The sequence below is a fragment of the Trachemys scripta genome, chromosome 5 (assembly GCF_013100865.1).
Source record: "Trachemys scripta elegans isolate TJP31775 chromosome 5, CAS_Tse_1.0, whole genome shotgun sequence".
NCBI lineage: Eukaryota > Metazoa > Chordata > Testudines > Emydidae > Trachemys > Trachemys scripta.
Window position 1 is genome coordinate 66,989,371 of NC_048302.1, and position 19,282 is coordinate 67,008,652.

At 40.4% G+C, this 19,282-nt stretch overlaps 1 protein-coding gene across 2 annotated transcripts in view; it reads right to left on the reverse strand.

The window, feature by feature from the left end:
- The window catches only part of SPOCK3 (SPARC (osteonectin), cwcv and kazal like domains proteoglycan 3), a 399,722-nt gene that overhangs the window by 233,225 nt on the left and 147,215 nt on the right, over positions 1–19,282 (reverse strand). The window contains exons 3-4 of one of the 2 annotated variants that reach the window (XM_034771584.1): positions 5,741–5,749; positions 5,598–5,643 (exon numbers count right to left, since the gene is read on the reverse strand). In XM_034771584.1, coding sequence (XP_034627475.1) covers positions 5,598–5,643; positions 5,741–5,749 — 55 coding nt within the window. The remainder of the gene's footprint in view (positions 1–5,597; positions 5,644–5,740; positions 5,750–19,282) is intronic. The other variant, XM_034771585.1, reaches the window with a different exon arrangement.

A 19,282-nucleotide genomic window follows, 5' to 3' on the forward strand; every position in this document is an offset into this window, starting at 1 on the left:
CTACCTCCCCCAACCCCTCTCCTCCCTCCTGACAGAACTCCTGACTCATACCACACACCCCAGCTCCTTGTCCCCTGACCACCCCCTCCAGAGGACACCCCCCCAATAACTGCCCCCCGAGGAACTTCCTTGCTTCCTGTCCCCTGACTGCCCCCGCCGCCCCCTATTCACCCCCACCCCCTGGGAGACCCCAGGACTCCCATGCCTCATCCAACCCTCCCCACTCCCTGACTGCCCCCTCCAGAGATCCCCCGCCCCCAGGATCCCACCTCCTATCCAACCCACCCTGTCCCCTGACTACCCCCAGCCCTTATCCAACCCCCCTGGCCCCGGACCCCTTACCATGACATGAGGCTCCTTGCCTCCTCGCGGAGCCAAACACTGTCCCGCGGGAGCGCACAGCCCCGGCCCCCAGAGCGCTGCGCGCGTGGCAGCATGGCTCCAGGGGCGGGGCCGGCGGCTTGTTGCGTTCGGCCAGGCGCTCTGGCCCCGGAGCACAGACCCCACAGCTTGCTGCGCTGGGGAGTGGAGTCATTTGCTCACCCCTGCATTAGGGTGTGCCTAGGCACACCCCGTGCGCACGCCTATGCTTCCAACCCTGATATGCTATGATTCTATTCCATGACTTCTATCATACCACCCCACACACACTTTAGTTGTCTCTTTTCCAAGCTGAAAAGTCCCAGTGTTATTCATCTCTCCTCGTATGGAAGCTGTTCCATGCCCCTAATAATTTTCATTTCCCTTTTTTGAACCTTTTCCAATTCCAATATCTCTTTTTGAGATGGGGTGACCACATCTGCATGCAGTATTCAAGATGTGGGTGTATCAACATATGATAAACTGTACACATATCAAACCCAAACACTCAAGGAGGCTTAGTTTGTTTCTAAGCCCTTGAAATATTACTATACTCTTCAAAGCACTGCTGTTTGACTGACATACTCAGTTTGCTCCCCTTTTACTCAACTTATCTATTTTCAATACAGTGGTGATCAGCAACTCAGTTTCCTTTTGCAGGCAGAGTAATTTAAGGCTGACACCTTAAGGAACCCAGAATTACACTCTGAGTTGGGGTAGGATTTCATTAGAATCTGTGTTGGTATTGAATTAATGGTGCCCTTTTTAATACCAATTTGTGCACATGCTACTAAGACATCCACACTCCACAATCAGATCTTAAAAAAAAAGGTTAGAAAAAAATCAATGATATTAGTGCAGGTCATCCCCTGCCACTATATTCAAATTAAAAACAAGAAAATGTTACTTAAAAAGAAAATGGATCTGCTCTTCAGCTTCCTTGGTCTTAGGAGCATAAAAATCAGAAACTACATTTAAGGGACTAGATGATATTGGTTCTGCCTTATTCCGTACAGCAGGCTTCCTTGGGGGCAGTTGGCTAGTCAGGCACACATGTGATGGTCTGGGTATGGTCCTTCCTTATGTTTACCCCCAGGAGAAACAAGAACATCAACCAGTTTCCTTGGTATTGCAACAACCCAAAAGGAACACATTTCTTTGCATTTACATTGACCTTTAAGGCTGCGATTCCACCAACCCACGCTGCCTCCCAGGAAATCTTCCAAGTGAGCCAAGGTATCACAGCGTTCACACTGCACCAGTGTAGTCCAATCCTGATAACCTTTGGTCTGTTTTCGATGCTCTCCCACAACTGGAAGTTCTTTTGTCCTAGGCCACAAGCATGTGCTTGATTTCAAAATAGAGGGACCAACCTCAACACATGATGACTCCACAAAACTGCTTCAACATAGAGGAGGCAGTTAACGGTTCAAGGGGCAGCTGATTCCTAATCCAATAAGGCCAATGAAATGACTATGGCCTATAGAAAATGGTCATTGTTTCTACTTCACTCACAGGTCTGTTCACTGCATTGTGCTTGTCTACCCTACAAAATTAAGTCGACTTTATCTAATTCGACCTCAAGCCTCCAAATTAAGTGCGTGGCCACACCATGCTCATTGTCTCGGCTTAAAGGACCCGATCGTGTAGACATGTACATTAACAGGTTGAATTAAGGCGGCTTCCTTCGACCTAATTTTTTAGTGTAGACCAGGCCTCAGTGTGTTCTGAAAATACCTCTTTAGGGATCCTTACTATAGCAAAGAATTAGGGAACTGATAGCTTGACTTAACTAAGTAAAAAGTTTCCTTTACTTTTGACAGTCTAGGAACAGGACTGTTTTTAAAATGCTGTTAATCTAAATCCCATTTCAAATAAAGCAAATTGAAGTTGATACACACTAGGCCACTACTAGAGGCTCATCTGCCTTAGAGGAAAAACTGGTTCCAGAAACAAAAATTTGCCATAGTGCAAACAAGGCAAGACAGATAATCCCAGAATGTACTCTGGGTTGGGCCTGTTTGGAAATTCAGAGACGTGTTCTGTGAACATGAGTAGCCAGGACCCAAATAACTGCCCATTAAACTCAGTGAGTGTACTGGTTGAGTCTCCAAATATTGCAAAAAACTCAAATTCAATGGGAAAAATTTAAATGACTAAATTATGCAATATATGTGCCTATTTGAAATAGGTTTTGGGCAACCATGATATGATGAAAACATGAACAGAGCTCACAGAACAATCACCACAACATCTCTCTCTAAAACACATTGCCACCAATAACTCATTCATTTATTAAACAAAACCAACTCCCCTATTCTCCAATGGACAATTTCAGCCCCCAATCATGCTCCTCCCCCTCTAAGGCTTAATTAAAAGGACATCTTGCAGCATGCCTAGAAGTCTCATGAACTCAGGCTATTTTGGAGTAAGTTGAGGAGCCATTTCCAAAGATGAAAAAGAAAACATTTCACAGAAAACACATTCTATTATGAGCCCAGTCTTTTAAATCAAAGGGGATCAAGCTCGAGTGCCCTCATTTATCACTACTATGACGGTGTGTCAATGGGAGAGATGGTCTCTCAAGCAGACATGTCTCAAGCCATTTAGCATTTTACAGGTCAAAACCACCACTTTAAATCCACTCAGAAAGCAAGGGGCAGCCAGCACAGATCACTGGGAGCTTAGATATGCAGTACTCTCTCAGAAGCATCACTTAATAAGCAGGCTGCTGCAAAGCACACTGACTTTAGTCAGGCCAGGATTTCACCCTATATGTATCTAATTTCGGTGTGTAATACAGTCACCATTAAAGACCTGCAAAGCTAAAATGGGGGAAAGAGGCTTGAGAAACCCCAGGCAAAGGTTTAAAATAATGGCTCCTGGTTCCCCATAATCATCTCCCTTCGCCTGCCCAACGGGTGGCACAGCATTCATGGACAGAAGGCCGCTTTTATTATAAAGCTGTCTGACACCTTGCAGATCTAATCAACTCTCCCACCTGTTAAAATCAGGTGGCACTGTTTGCTACAAATAATTATGAAACAAACCAAACAGTTGTTTTTATAGGGATGCTCACTAGTGACTTAAGGTTTTTCTTAGTATTTCTAATGCAAAATCATTTTTGGAATTTATATTTCAATCAGATGCTATCACCTTGAGCTGAAGCTTGTCATGCAAAGTTGCAGAATCTAGAAATGATGTTTTCCCCTACTCAGTCAAAATTCAGTTTGCCTTGTTGAGTTTACTGTATGTGTACCGCATATTAAAAATAGCTTGCTATGGTTTGGGGAGATTTTTTTAGAATTAAGAAATGAAATTTAACAATTAGACAGTGATCAAATTTCTACTGGGATTTAATCAAAAAAGTCATAGTTACTATAACTATCAGTTAAATAATGTATGCCTATTGTTTATGTAAGTGCATACAATAAAAATAGTCTGATATGTATTTTCTCCTAGAAACACCTTACAATACCCCCTACCTCCATTCTACCTCAATTATTGTATATAGCTCTCTTCCTCACATATATTCCTCATTCCATAGCAACTTTCTCATCTCCCACCCACCTCACAAACTCAGACTTTAGATGATCAGGATGGTCCCTTCTGGCCATAGTGTGGCCACAGAACTTCACCCATACATTCCTGCAATACACCCATAACCATTGGCTGAGTTACTTAAAACCTTAAATCATGATTTAAAAAACTTCAAGTTACAGAGAATCCACCATTTACACTAGTTTAAATCTGCAAGTGACCCATACACCATGCTGCAGAGGAAGGCAAAAAGTCCCAAGGTTTCTGCCAATCTGACCTGGGAGAAAATTCCTTCCTAGCCCCTAATATGGCAATCAGTTAGACCCTGAGCACCCACCAGTCAGATACCTAGGAAAGAATTCAGAATCTCTCAACTTCAACTCTCAATTACAAAATGATTTTTATCACAAAAACTTAATTTGAAATTAACAAACTCACACAAATACACATTATGGAAGAAGCTTTTTTTAAAAAAAATAAAGCACATCCCTCAATGTTGTCATATCATCTCTTCCCCTTTAAGTCTCCTCTCTTTCTATCCACCTCTTGTGTGTAACTCTCATTAAAGTCTCTTCACTATGAATATTCTATTGTAGCTATCAGGAAAGAAGTCCCAGTCTCTGAAGTGCTCTGTTTTAGCAATTCAAAAAACAAAAAGTTACAGTCACTCTCACTCTCCTACTAGCATGCTTTGGAGCAAAATACAAGAACTGGATTAGATGGACAAGGGAATATGCAGTTGTCTAGTCCTTGGTTTTATACAGGAAGTTTAAGGGGAGAAAATGTCTAATGGCTGGACTGTTTTATTTGCTGCACCTCACTCAAATTATCAAAAACTGATCATTGTACTAAGCATTCTCACAACTCATCTCCATCCACACCACCCTCAACCTCTCTAAGGACTGTTCTTGCAAACTAAAGAAGTGACTCCTCTACATTAAAGGCTTTCTATACTACAATATACTGGACAAGCTTGTTAGAGTCCTTTGACGACAGAAAGCATCAAGAGGGCTTAACTGTCAATAACTTTTAAAGTGATTTTCCAAGTCTGAACAATGGCAAAATAGCTCCCCGAACATTTTTATCCAGCAATCTTCACAAACCTGACTCTCAGTGGTTGCCCCTAGGGTTCCATTTGGCTTTCTCACCATGATTGCAAAGATGCTGTGGAGCATGCTTAGTGCAGGTGGAATGTTCAAAATATTCAGCAGCAAGCCACTGGCAAGATCTACTGAGCATAATTAAGACTACTAATATTGATTCTCAATTGCTTATAACTCAGCCAAATCTGAATGGATTTTTACAAGGACAGCTAAAGCATCTAACTAACTCTAGACCCGTCCTCCTTCCAAGTTCCGTTGCAAATCATGGAAGTGTTTGACCTCTATAAAAGTTATAATTATAAAAAATAAAAAAGAACCCTTGACAATTTTTTTTATAATGGGAAGTGTTAAACAACTTACATAGGTTACTACCGCCCTCCTGTTGTTTTCTCCCAAAATATTTGGTACAATAATTGTGGATATAGTAATTGCAAGGCTACCTTTCCCATTATGGTCCCGTTTTAATCTACCACAGTAACACCAAAAAGACTTCACAGATTCATGGAGGTTTAGATTTATTATTTTTAAACAGAAATATTATACATTTTAAAGCATTTACAATAGTAATACATGCTTAATGGGATAATTTCTTACCTTGATCAAATGGTTTACCTGGACTCCATGTGCGGAAATAATCATCCTGGAAGGGGAAAAACAGCCTACATTTAACATGACATAAGAAATCAATGCATACATACAAAAAAGGAATGCAAAATACAGAAGATATATATACAAACCTCTACTTCCTGCAAGGGGCAAGCAATAAAAAAAAATATATATATATGTTATAGTTATCAAAACAGAACACACTATTGCTTGGAACAGAAAGCAAACATACAATAGAATTCACATACCATTTCAAGCATTAACTAAAACAGAAGTACTTATACTATGTTGTATACTATTATGAAAAGCAAGAAAATAGAACAGCCACGTGCAGATTTTACTACTGCTTATTATAAAATGTTACAGTAATTGTTATGTGACTAAAATCTTTTTCTATAATGTTAAACAAGCATATTGAATCAAATAAACCAGAATATGCTAGCTTTTGACAAGTTCATTATTAATGTAAGTTCTCAAGTTATCATGATTAGAAAAGTAGTCTATAACATAACTAAACATTTTAGAATTATATAGGAGTTGTACTTAGAGATATTTTTCTCCAACATACAGTTAATCAACGATGGAAAGAATATACCAACCACTCAACCACTCCATTTCCATTTAACAAATAATCACCTAACCATTAAGACTGACTCCTGATTAAATCATATTTGTATTTGCCTATGTGCATGAGAGCGAAAACTAATATTCAAACATCTTTATTGTACGACTAAGATATTTAGTAATAAATAACAAAATTGACAACTGTAGTAGGAAAAGAGCCTGAGACATAAGCCCTTGTATCAGAGGTCTGGTATGAGGCAGAACCTGCTTACAGAATTTGGCAAGAACAGGGCTGATATTGCAAAAACACACATTTCTAAGAAGTGCTAGTCACAGAGAACTCAGGCAAACATCCCGATATTAAGTGATACCAGAACATCCCAATATCAAGGTTGGTACAAAAATGTTCCCCAGGAAAAACAGAAACACACTGACCCCTCTAAAAGGTAAGGTCAGGATGACAGTACACAATAAAAATGTTTTAATTAAACCAACATGTGCAAGGTAATGGGCAATAATTAGACACATTAGGGGGCAGTAACTAACTACGTTGGGGGGCAGTACTAACTTTTTGTATCAGGATATAAAGATGTATTTCAGAGGAAGTATTTTTGTTTGGCCTAGGGAGAAACAGAAAATTCCACCATTCACTGAGCTGGTTCATTATTACAAGCACACATGTATTAGCAGTCAGGTAAAGTCTGTGAAATACTAGTACTGCGCTTCGTCGACAATAAAACCTGTCTAGGTGATTTTGTCCCTTAACGATTCTTGTGGTTATTGGGCCGTTTGCTTGAGGTCTGCTGTGCCAGCTGTTTGCCCAGGGCTGGGGTGGCACACAGAGGAAACACACACATGCAGCCAAACATCTAACCACAACAACAATACATACCAATAGCTTAATTCTTTGATGTACCCACTGACACTAGAGATACAAGACAAAGATTGGGAAAACTGACGGAATCTTAGAAATATATTCAATTCAATCTCATGCCTTTTCTAGAATAATCTCTTAAACAGATTTTACTGGACATCAGAACATCTACATAAAGTTTATTTACTATGATTAGTTAACCGTTGGATAAATTGCCAACCAGCAACTCTAATCCACTAAAAAAAAAAAAAAAAAACCACACCCACCCACCCACCCCAAAAACTTGGCCAGATCTTTTCATGACACTAGAAATAAAGACATGCCTTTCCCCAAAAATGTCTATGCTGAGATCTTCTAGCAAACACCAAGCAATGGAGACTGAAATCTCACTTAGAGGCAAAAAGTATAATACAACTGTCCATATGTTCATGATAAGTTAAAGAGTTAACTTTAAGGGAGAAAATATATTTGCATAGGTGAGGAAATAGAGAAAAATACACTAAAATTTGGTTTCACACAGATGCAAAAAAGTGATTGTAGAATAACAGGTCTTTGATTCATGGTGTTATTAATAAAACTTATTTTTACAATATGTTTGTAACACATACACAGAGTTCATGATCCTATGCTGAGCAACACCAACCTTGGAATGGAAAAGAAAAAAGAACAGAACCTTAAAGTGGGAAGCACTCCTCTACTCTAATGTTGATGGTTGTGACTGTTGTACAAGTTAACAATCTCTGCGCTGTGGAATACTTATGTTTGCATGCCTTTGTTCTACTCTTGAAAAAAAAAATACAGCAATATAAAATGGGAGAAAATAAAACAATGTTAGAAAAGTTTATGAAAGCTGAACAGAAATGATAAATGATGGTTGTTTTTCTGGTTGTATTCCTCCTTATCAAAATGTGAATTCTCTATTTTCTGTCTATATAATGTCATTCATTATAACAGGCGAAGGAATACTCAAATGTAAATGATGAACAATGAATCAGATGAACAGAGGAATACATATAACAAACTAAGTACATCATTTCTGTGATGAACTTATAACACATCAGCCTGGTGAGATTGCAGCTTAGTTTCCCTTGAATTCTTGCACAGAAAACTTGGACCATTGAAGTCAATGGGAGTTTTGCCAATGAATTCAGTGAGGCCAGAATTTCATCTTTAGTATTGCATCTTGCAGTTTACTCAATAAGTCTCTGATCAGAGACACATGGGTGGGCCTTTGTGCTGTGCCACATTAACGTCAACCATGTTCACCTGTGTGGAGCAGGGCCTAGGATATTAGGAAAGTTCCAGAAGTAATTTTGTAGGTACTAATATTTTGAATAAGGTACTAAAATCCAAGGACTAAAAATTAGTCTTTTCCGATTTAAAATTGCTGTGGGGCTCTCTCTCTCTCTCTCTATATACACACACACACACACACACACACACACACACACACACACACAGTAACAATGGTTTGTGTGTGTTCAAAGCATTTTTTTTTTCTCTTTTATTTCTATAGTCTTCAAAGGGAAGTTATTTAAAAAAATAAACTTTATCACTTATTTACTGTATCTGCATTTTGTGAGCTATGATAAGACACAGCATTGACAAAAATAAATAAATAAAAGGTTTTAAAAAAAAAATCCTCCTTCCTTTTCCGAAATGCCTAAAATATTTACACCATTTTATGGACAGTTCACTGACTGTCAGATTTGTTTTTTAAAGTAAGAAATAAGATACTTTGCATTCTGCAAACGCAAATATGTGAGTTACCTTATTTGCTATTGCTTTCATTCATATACAATGTACATTATTCACAGTTGACTTTTGGGGATGGGAAGAGAAGACATGTTCTCAGACTGTATATCTGAAATTTTGTATGGCTAATTTAATCATTATAAAAGAAAAAAGTTTGATGAAAGTGCTCATAAAAGCAACACAAAATATACTACTACTGGCATTTTTATTTCTTTATTTTTTCTCTACACACAGCTTTACACCTGAAGGAATAAATGACACATGGTAGACTAACTGGTATTTAATTTTTTATAACTCTCCACTTGATTATGGTACATTTCATAGATAAAAATATTATCTGAATCAAATCAAATTATTACCAAGATGCTGAAAAACTAGAATGATTATAATTAAGAAAATGATCTATTCTGAAAAAGCAGACAAATGTAAGCACTTATGATAGCTTCTTGTATGTTAACATTAACACCCAACTATTTCCCTAGCACATGGGACACTAATGTTAATCTAGAGAAATAGCAAAATATCCAAAGTTATATCAAGTCAACCATCTCAATCATACAACTGAAAGAATGCAGATTGCCTAGCTTTTCTTTACAGTAAGTAGTAGTACAGCAATTGCAACTATACTAAATAATTAAGGAAGGGCATTTGTGTCAAAACATACCTCATAAGTAGAAAACCTGTAAAAAGTTATCTTGTTAGTCAAAAACCCCTCGCCCACGCTGCTTCCCACCACCCCCATTTGCCTGGGATGGGGGACCGCAGCCAGTGGGAGCCCCGATCGGCCGAACCTGCCGATGCGACAGGTAAACAAACTGGCCCGGCCCGCCAGGGTGCTTACCCTGGCGAGCCACATGCCACAGGTAGCCGACCCCTACTGTATCTTCATCTAATTTCATTCTTGGTTGTCTTGTTCTTGTCCGTACATACCCTGAGCACATACAGATGCAAGGTGAGGTCAATTCTGAAATATGTCTGAGATTGCATTGTTTTTCCATCAAACACCTAGAGGATGTGTGTGTTCAGAGTGACAGTCTCATTGTTCTCATTGAAACTAAAAGTGCCACATCCACCATTCTTTCAAATCCCACATACTTAAGATGAGATACACTACACATACAAGAGACAAGAATAATAGAATATCAGGGTTGGAAGGGACCTCAGGAGGTCATCTAGTCCAACCCCCTGCTCAAAGCAGGACCAATCCCTAGACAGTTTTTTGCCCCAGATCCCTAAATGGCCCCCTCAAGGATTGAACTCACAACCGTGGGTTTAGTAGGCCAATGCTCAAACCACTGAGCTATCCCTCCCCCTTACTACCCATACAGTAACTCCTCACTTAACATCCTCCCACTTAACGTTGTTTCGAAGTTACGTCGCTGCTCCATTAGGGAACCTGCTCGTTTAAAGTTGTGCAATGCTCCCTTATAACATCGATTGGCTGACTTTACAAGGGAGCACTGCACAAGTTCCTCTTCTCCACATCCTCCCCCTCACTCCCAGTGCTTCCTCTCACCAAACAGACATTTGGTGGTGCTTAGGACTTTCTGGGAGGGAGGGAGTAAGCAAGCGAGCAGGGAAGGGCCACCCAGAATGCAGGGGCTTTAGGGGCTGCAGGGCCCTGGGGCCCTGGCCTGCAGCTCTAAAGCCCCTTTTGGAATGCGTCCCTGCGAGCACGGGCAAGAGGACTCAGGAGGAGCCAGGGCAGCCACGCAGCAGCGGCCGGAGAGAAGCAGCGCTTTGAATGTCTTTTCTTCCAATGTTAGAGATAATTGGGAATTGTTTAGGAACACTTTCTAGAAGCCCAAAAAGCAACAATCCTACAACTGAGGAAGGAGGACATATTGGTTTAAAAAAATGCCATAATTTTTTTTAGAGGGAAGCGAAGGCAGCTATAAAAAATAATAAATAATAATAATAATAAAATATACACTAAATTGAAGAAAGGCCAAATTGATAGTAGTGAATACAAATCAGAAGGTATGAATTGTAGGAAGTTGATAAGGGAAGCAAAGGGACACAAGGAGACATCTGCGACAAAGTTAAGGACAATAAGAAGGATTTTTAAAAAACATTAGGAACAAAAATAATCCTGACAAGGGTTTTGGTCCATTACTAAATAGAAATGGTAGAATCATCAATAATATTGCACAAACTTGCATCCAATAAATTTAAGAAAGCCAGCTGTGGAGGGGGTTTGTCTTAGTTTTATTACTGATAAACTCAAATGTATACATCTAAGATTACATGAGGGGGTACTCTATCCTGAGAAACCGTGACTCTGAAAAAGATTTGGGGATCATGGTGGATAGTCAGCTGAACATGAGCTCCCAGATTCACAGAAACGTAGGACTGGAAGGGACCTCAGTAGGTCATCCAGTCAAGTCCCCAGCACTGAGACAGGACTAGACCATCCCTGAAAAGTGTTTGTCTAATCTGTTCTTGAAACCTCCAAAGACAGATTCCACAACCTCCCTAAGTAATTTGTTCCAATGCTTAACTACTCTTACAGGTAGGAGGTTTTTCCTAATGACTAACCTAAACCTCCCTTGCTTCAATTTAAGCCCACTACTTCTTGTTTAAGGAGAACAACGTATACACCAACCCTCTGTATAACAACCTTTTAATGTATTTGAAGAGGTTTTTATAAAGAGGATAACAAAGAATGTAATAATTCCCTCAGCTGGTATTACTATGCCCCTACTGAAGAGGCTGCAGCCAACTTAACATTAAGCAGAGCAAGTACCTTAAATACAAGCACATTCTGCCTCGGAATTCTCCTTCCACTTTATTCATACACTCAAATCAGATGAGGAAGAATTACATGGCTTTTAAATCAGCTTTGCAAGGTGGTGGTGGTGGTTTATTTTTGTTTCATTTTTAAAAAAATGAGCACCTGTAAAGTTAGCGTTCCCCCTATTCCGAGAAGCACAGATAAGAATGAAGTATCACACTCAAAGCCCCAACTTTAGAGGATCTAGAGGGGAGACTCTCATAAGATTTTTTTTTTTTTTTTTTTTTTTTTTTTGTTAGACTTTTTGCTTTCTCTTTAAGAGCTGATTGTGAGCGATACCAGTCATGAGTCCTTGAGCCAAACCACCTGAGAGGAATGGAAAGGGGCTCTGTAAGGGAGAGAATACATTACCAGGGAAACTGAAAGGACAGTTTGCAGGCATATATCTCCCTGAGAAAAATGAGCAGAGGAGGTAAACCCTTGCCCCAGGGAAGGGGATCCAAATTACTTCATCCCATGGTCCCTGCTGCTGAGTATGGGCTGGGTGGGGACTGACAGACCAGGAGGAGAATAAGCCAGAGCCACTGGAGCCAAATGAGATCAGAAAGGTCACAGGAGCTGGCAAGTTTCATGGTAGCTGAGGGCTTGCACGTAAAAACAGCATGTGGGAAAAGAGGAATGCTTTGCAACCTTTTCAACCATCTTGACACAGACCCTGCCTATATCTGGGGTAGGCAATTGTTTCCCTGGGTTGCAACAAGGGAGTCATGCCTTCCTCTGAGATTCAAGTTCTCATATTTGGTTCCTGCTTCCTTTGCATACTGTGGGAATAGGAGTCCCATGTCCACAGGACAGGCAGAGGGCTTTGAAAATCTTACCCTTGGCTCCATGCCACTGATTCTGGCATGGTCACAGTGAACGTGTCTTCCATAAGCCTGCAAAACCATCTCTGCATGAATCTTCCCACACACTGGTTGCAGTCACTGTGTCTGCCATAACTCAGGGGGGAGGGAGAGGCCCATCCGCCAAACCCTTCTCAGAAAGCTTTTTTAAGTTTAAAATTTTTAAAGGAAAGTGTGGAAGCCAAGGAATAAACAGACTTAATTAAAAATCTTCAAAAACTCCTGTGAAAGCTTTGCTAAAAAGTAAATCTGCTATTTTTGCCACTTGGAGGCAGAGACTCTTGAAGAGCTTTTCCTGAGGGGCTGTCCTAAACCCAGGTTCAGAGCCAAGATCTGTTCTGCATCCCGTTGCTATAGAGATGTGAAATGCCCCACTTTGAAGGCTGTCTGACATGGAGAGGACTGAGAAATAACAAAACAAAAAGGTGAGAGACACATTATGACATTCTCATAAACTAGTGAAATGTGGTCTAGATGAAATTACTGTAAAGTAGGTACCCAACTGGTTGAAAGACCATACCCCAAAAATATTTATCAATGGTTCACTGTCAGGCTGGGAGGGAGAATCTAGTGGGATCCCAAACGAATCAGTTCCTGAGTCCAGGACTGTTCAATAATGTATTGGATAATGGAGTGGAGATTCTGCTTATAAAATCTGATGACACCAAAGTGGGAGGGGTTGCAATCACTTTGATGAGCAGGATTAAAATTCAAAATGATCTTGACAAATTGGAGAATTGAACTGAAATCAACAATATGAAATTCAATAAAAGCAAGTACAAAGTACTTCACTTAGGAAAGAAGAACTGAATGCACAAATATAAAATGGGGAATAACTGGCTAGGTCAGGGGTATTCAGAAACCAAGATACAACTAGAAACTGAGAGGTGACATTTTTGGTTAAAAATTTCACTTATTCATACAGTAAGCAAACAATTGGTTGATTCAGGGCTGGCACTTACATTATTGAAGGCTTCGTCTCCAGAGTTAGCTGTTTAATATATTGCAAAGAACTGAGCATCAAGTTAATTATATTTTAGCAATTTTCTGCTTTCAGTGGTCTCATTTCAGGTAACAGATACCAGAATTATACAATGGTAAATTCTTTAGGAAAATTACTAGTGACCATGCTTCTGTGTAGGGCTTATGATAAAGGGAAGTCTATTTTTCCTGAACATTATGAAATTAGAAATATTATATTGAAAAGTCATTAGTTTCCATAGGAAAAATAGCATATCTGGGACTGCCTAATTTTCAGCAGCATTGCAGATACAGTTATATTATTTGCTAAACTCTATCAAGACCTAAACAGGCTCTTCCTCATCAGGAAACTGTTAGGTCATTTGACATGCTTACACTAGCTCAGGACCATCCATGCTTTCCAATAATGTAGGAGAGGGGATAGATATATGTGTCTCCCCTTTACATGGTTTTCAAGTGTAAAGAAGTCTAATGAACTGTATTAGATAAATACTAAGTGATATTAGAGAAGAAGATATTGTATATGTAATACTGTTATAAGAAAACTTATAATAAAAAAGGAACTTTTCTGCTTTCCTTGGGGGTCTTGTTGACACAGCTTTCAAAGGCTGTAAAAAGTCAAGGTTGGTTGGTGTCTTATTTACAGTGGGTTCTTAGTCTGTGTAGATAACAGGATGAAGCAAACAAGACAAATGTGTGATTTACTAGCCATGTAAACACTTCCCTAGTAAAACACAGTAGGGAGGATGGTTACTGAATGAACAGAACTAGTCAACCAGTAACTCCAAGTTCACAAGAAGCAGATAAGTAAGAATATGACAACGGTTGTAAGGAATACTGGACTACATGAAAACAATGAAAAAAACAGCTGGACTGAGTAAGGAGGAGAATAGTAATGGCTTAAAAATAAGATAAATAAGGCGATATCGTGCTAAAACTCTAATTGGGTAAGTAAAAATGTATCAGTTAAAATAATTCTGAATTAGTGTGTCAGAAAATATATTTAGAACAGAATGTTTATAAATGAGGTAGTTTTAATTATCTGCACTTATGTGATGTTACGAGACAACGTATAAAGGATATGTGTTTAAACAAAGCAGGGTGGAGCAACAGACCACTTACACCAGGTCAGACAGCATGGATCTGATTATGAGAGAAACATTATGCTATCCTACTCGATCTCCCTTAATTTATGCTTAATCAGGGGTGAAAGTAACTTAAAAGGACTTACTGGTACACCGGAATCCTGAGCAGGGGGCGGGGCCTCAACCGGAAGAGGCGGGACCTTTAAATCCCTGGGCTCTTTAAATCAAGCTGAGGAGCTCCGTGCCTGCAGATGCTCCAGGTAAACAAAACGTCCAGGCCCGCTAGAGGCTTATCCTAATGGGCCAGGAGCCAAAGTTTTGCTATTTTACATAACCATCTGTGGGGGTTGGCTTATAAACGAATGGGCTAATGAACGAGTCTATATGGTATGTTAAATAATGACTACTGCACATCACATACAAAAAAATTGCAGACATGTTCAATAATGCAGAACAATTTAAATACATCACAGGACTTTGAAAGCTTTATGAATAGAGCATTGAGTTACTCAAAACAGTTCTCAGAAGAAAGCAATCATCATAGTCTACTGCTGGAAAAGTAAAACAGAGGGCATTTTTAGCACAAATTGAATTCTTATCTTTCTACGCAATTCCCTCGTAAGAAAATCAGTTAAGAAAACACAGGCTCAACTTCTGTACTTTATGGACCATAACATTAACAATTAAAACTTTGCTATTGCTATTAGTGTGCAAGAGTATGTGAATGAGGGCACACAATCTAATGCTAATGAATGAATGAATGAATGGTGCTAGATATGAGCTTGAGAGAGAAAAGTTTTATGTTTTCTGTAGGGAGAACACCACAGTGATTGATAGTTCCCAATAGGCTACCTTGCAGTTTACCAAGATAGCCAAGCTCACCTCAACATCAAATAGGTGATGATAAATTATAGTCCCTACCTACCTGAGCTAGATTTGAATAGCTGACCTACTGTATAAAGATTCCACATCCTATTAACCTAATTTATGTAGTCTCCAGTTACTGAAGACTTTTACCTTTGGTATCCTAATAGGGCTGTAGCCTAAATAAATTTTGTTTAAAGAAGTATAATGTTTTTAACTAAATGTATTGGGGATACAGCCATAATACTGCTTAGGGGTAGTTGTAATGCCTTGTACTTCTTAAACAAATAGCTAGAATAAAACCACAGGAACTATCAGTAGGTCTTCATGGAATCAGACATTCTTGTAAGACTGGAAAAAATTGTAAAAAAACACCCCGGTTCCCTAGCAGATGATGCAGTGTGCCTTGTTTGTTTGTTTTATTATTACTACTACAACTACGACAACCATTCAGGTCCCAGCTTCACAATGCTGCTCACAGGTGCAAAGTTTTGGAAGTTTTTTCTTTTGACAACGTTTACATTTTTCTTTTGTATTCATGAAACAAACCAAAAATATAATGTTGTGCCCAGCTCTCGTTCATACTTGGGAAATCTAAAAATCTGGTGCCTCCACATCTTTTATTACAGGCCACTGCACATTCTTAGATGATGGGGCAAAGGTCACATTCTTGCTTGTCACATGTCAAAATGAGTAAATTCCATTTCAGTGCCCCAAAAGTTGGAATACTTTTGCAAAAGGTTACTGAACAGTGTTCATTCCTGTGAAAGTATCTGGGAGATGGGAGGAGATGAGCAAAATGAGATCTCATATTTAAGATTCTCTCTTCCTATTTATTTATCATTGTATTTTTTTCTCTGTTCTCCATTAACCTTTGAGCCTTGGTTTTTCCTCACTGAAACTGTGCATGCTATTTCCAGATTGATAAATAGAGAATTCGCTGAAGGATATTTCTGCATATTCACATTGAAGGCACCCAAGATGAAAGTGATCCAAAACTTTCTGGAAACCTGTCCCCAACAGGCCTTGCACAAGCACCACCTAATAGCACTAAATATTTAGGGTCTATGGCTACAAAAAGAACCATGAACCTTAGCCACCTCAAGTCCTTAACTCCTGAACCTCACAGCACTGAGATGAACAGGAAACCATGAGGAAGAGGAAAGGGCGGAATGGTAATATGTAGAGGCAAATTTTGAAAAAAGGAGGAGGTTAAGAAACATACAACGTGCAGTAGGTGTTTTAGAGCTGAACAGACAGACACTCACCTTTGAAGGAGACATCCTCACTCTGTCTGGGTATTAGATATTAGACCATAGGAATGCAGCCAGAAGCATCTCCGGACAAAGATGTGAGGGATCAGATACTTAACCACTACATCAGATTAATGCATGTAGCAGATCCTTCTCTACTTTAGGCCCTTACCTGGATGCCTCTTCCACTTCTGAGGAACCTAAAGATACCAGTGGTGCAAACATGGCACTGCTATGTAAAGTAGCTGAGCAATTTGTAACAGGGATAGGAGAGGCCGGTGTCTGAGCCAGAGACTGAATCAGCATCAGAGCAGTTTGTGCCAAAAACAGCTATTTCTGTGAACAGTCTCACGTTTCCTTTCCTTTTAGTGCCTGTCCTTCAGCAATAGAAAGCCAATATGTTTCCTCTTCTCCTTTCATGTGTAGGGGACAAGGAGGAGCACACTGACTGGAGGAAGACCCAGAGAGTCAGAACATACAAGAGCAGGCAATGTCAGATTCCAAAAACAACAACAAAAACTTATCTATCATTAAAATATTAAAATTTTAACTGTATACTACTTTTAATCAAGTAGATGTCTAATGTAGTTAAATAGGGGCAGCAGCTGGCCAGAAAGGAACTAAAAGAGGTAGAAGTGAGTGGAGAAGACTTACATTTCCTCATATAGCCTTGGGCCATAACATTTTGGTGCTGTTTGGTGGTGTTCATATGAGCCTCAGCAGGAATAAACTTCCAGGAGTTTTCCGTATCACTGGGGTATAACCACTTTGCTCTCATCAGGAGAACCTCTGCCTATTCACCCTAATAGGAATTAGTTATTGCAGTGTAAGTGTCATGGGGCGTATAGACCCCATGAGGTTCGGGCAACCAAGGAGTTAATGCAGGAAGTGCCAGCCAGTGTTGATCCGAAGCCACACAGCAACTAGAAGAATAAAAAGAGCTGAGAAGCAGAAGAGTGGTGTGGCTGCCAAAAGAGCAAGCGGAGAAGATAGGAAGTCATGCCAGCAAGTGAGTGAAAAGCCGCATCAGAGGGACAACCACCCAAAGAATGGGCAACCAGAACCACAGGCTGCAGAAGCCTACAGAACCAAGAGAGCAGCTCAGGGTACACCAGGAAAATTGTTGAGGACAGATTCTGCCTGCCTGGATTAAGGGCCCTGAGCTACAATCCAGTTGAGTGGGTGGACCTGGGTTCCCTTAAGTACCCCTTAACAGAGACTTAAGAACCAAAGGGGGATGCAGGGCTGTTGAGTGCAAGAACCAGCTAACCCTCACCAGACACAAGAGGAAGTCTGTACACCCCTGTGGAACAGAAATCAATGTCCTTGCCTTCAGAATAAGCTTACAGAGATTCAGACAAAAAAAGTAGACTGACTGACCCGCAGGTCCAAACAGATTCTGTGTAAAAACTTGTCTGACCAAAAAGGGTCGCTGACACATTCGGGCACCAGCCCACAGTAAGCTAAACAGCAGAGTCATATTTCAACCCTTTTCCCATCTCAGTTAAATAATGGGTACATAAGTATACTTAGGCTATGTCTACACTGCGCAGCTTTTAGTGATATGGCTGTGCCGCTACAGCCGTGCCGCTAAAAGGCACACAGCGTAGCCATTGTTTGTTGGCAGGAGAGAGCTCTCCCATCAACAAAAAATTTCCACCCCCAACAAGCAGTGGTAGCTTTGCTGGCAGGAGAGTGCTCCTGCCAAAAAAGAGCTATTCACACCGGCGCTTTCCCTCAACAAACTTTTTGTCTTTCGGGGGAGGGAGGAAGGCGGGGGGGATTAACACCTTTGAACGACAAAAGTTGGGTCATTCACTTGCCAATGTAGACAAAGTCTTAAGTGCACTTCTAGAAATATTTTCTGCTCTAGGACTAGTGATTCCAGCTCTAGAGATTCTGGTGCTGGCACAATACAGATTATTGATGAAATAAATATCTTTAAAACCAGAATGAACCTTTTCAAGTGCACCTACTACAGTAAATCCCTTTTGTAGGAGTACAAATTCCTTCAGAACAGAGGAATATAAAATACAGTTTTACTATTTTCAAAATCACAAAAGTTGATGCTGATAAAATACTGTTGGAAATACAAAAGGTACAAACTGGAAACAAATCTGTTACCATGCTCAAGAGAACAAGTCTCTATAGTGCAGGTATCATATGTCCAAATCAAATACAGTTGTGAACTAATAGCAGTTAGCTACTTAACAGAATAAGAGCTAACATAAAAAACAATATTAAAAAAAAGGGGGGGGGGGGGAAATCTACAGCACATTCAGTTCCACAACTAAAATAAAAAGACTTGAGCTATTCATTATTACCTCTGTTCCCCTCCATCATCACTGCCCACTGATCTACCATATTTACTAATTCACAGTGTAATTAACTAATAGCACTCTTAGGGTTACCCCGGACATGTCTGGCTTTTTGGGCCTCAAATCCCCATCCGGAGGGAAATCCCAAAAAGCCAGACAAATAGGGAGGGAGGGCCCAGCGGTGCTCTGCCGGGGCCGGGGGCCAGCGCGGTGCTCGGCCCGGGGCCGGGGCCGGCACGGTGCTCGGCCCGGGGCCGGGGCCGGCACGGTGCTCGGCCCGGGGCCGGGGCCGGCACGGTGCTCGGCCCGGGGCCGGGGCCGGCACGTTGCTCGGCCCGGGGCC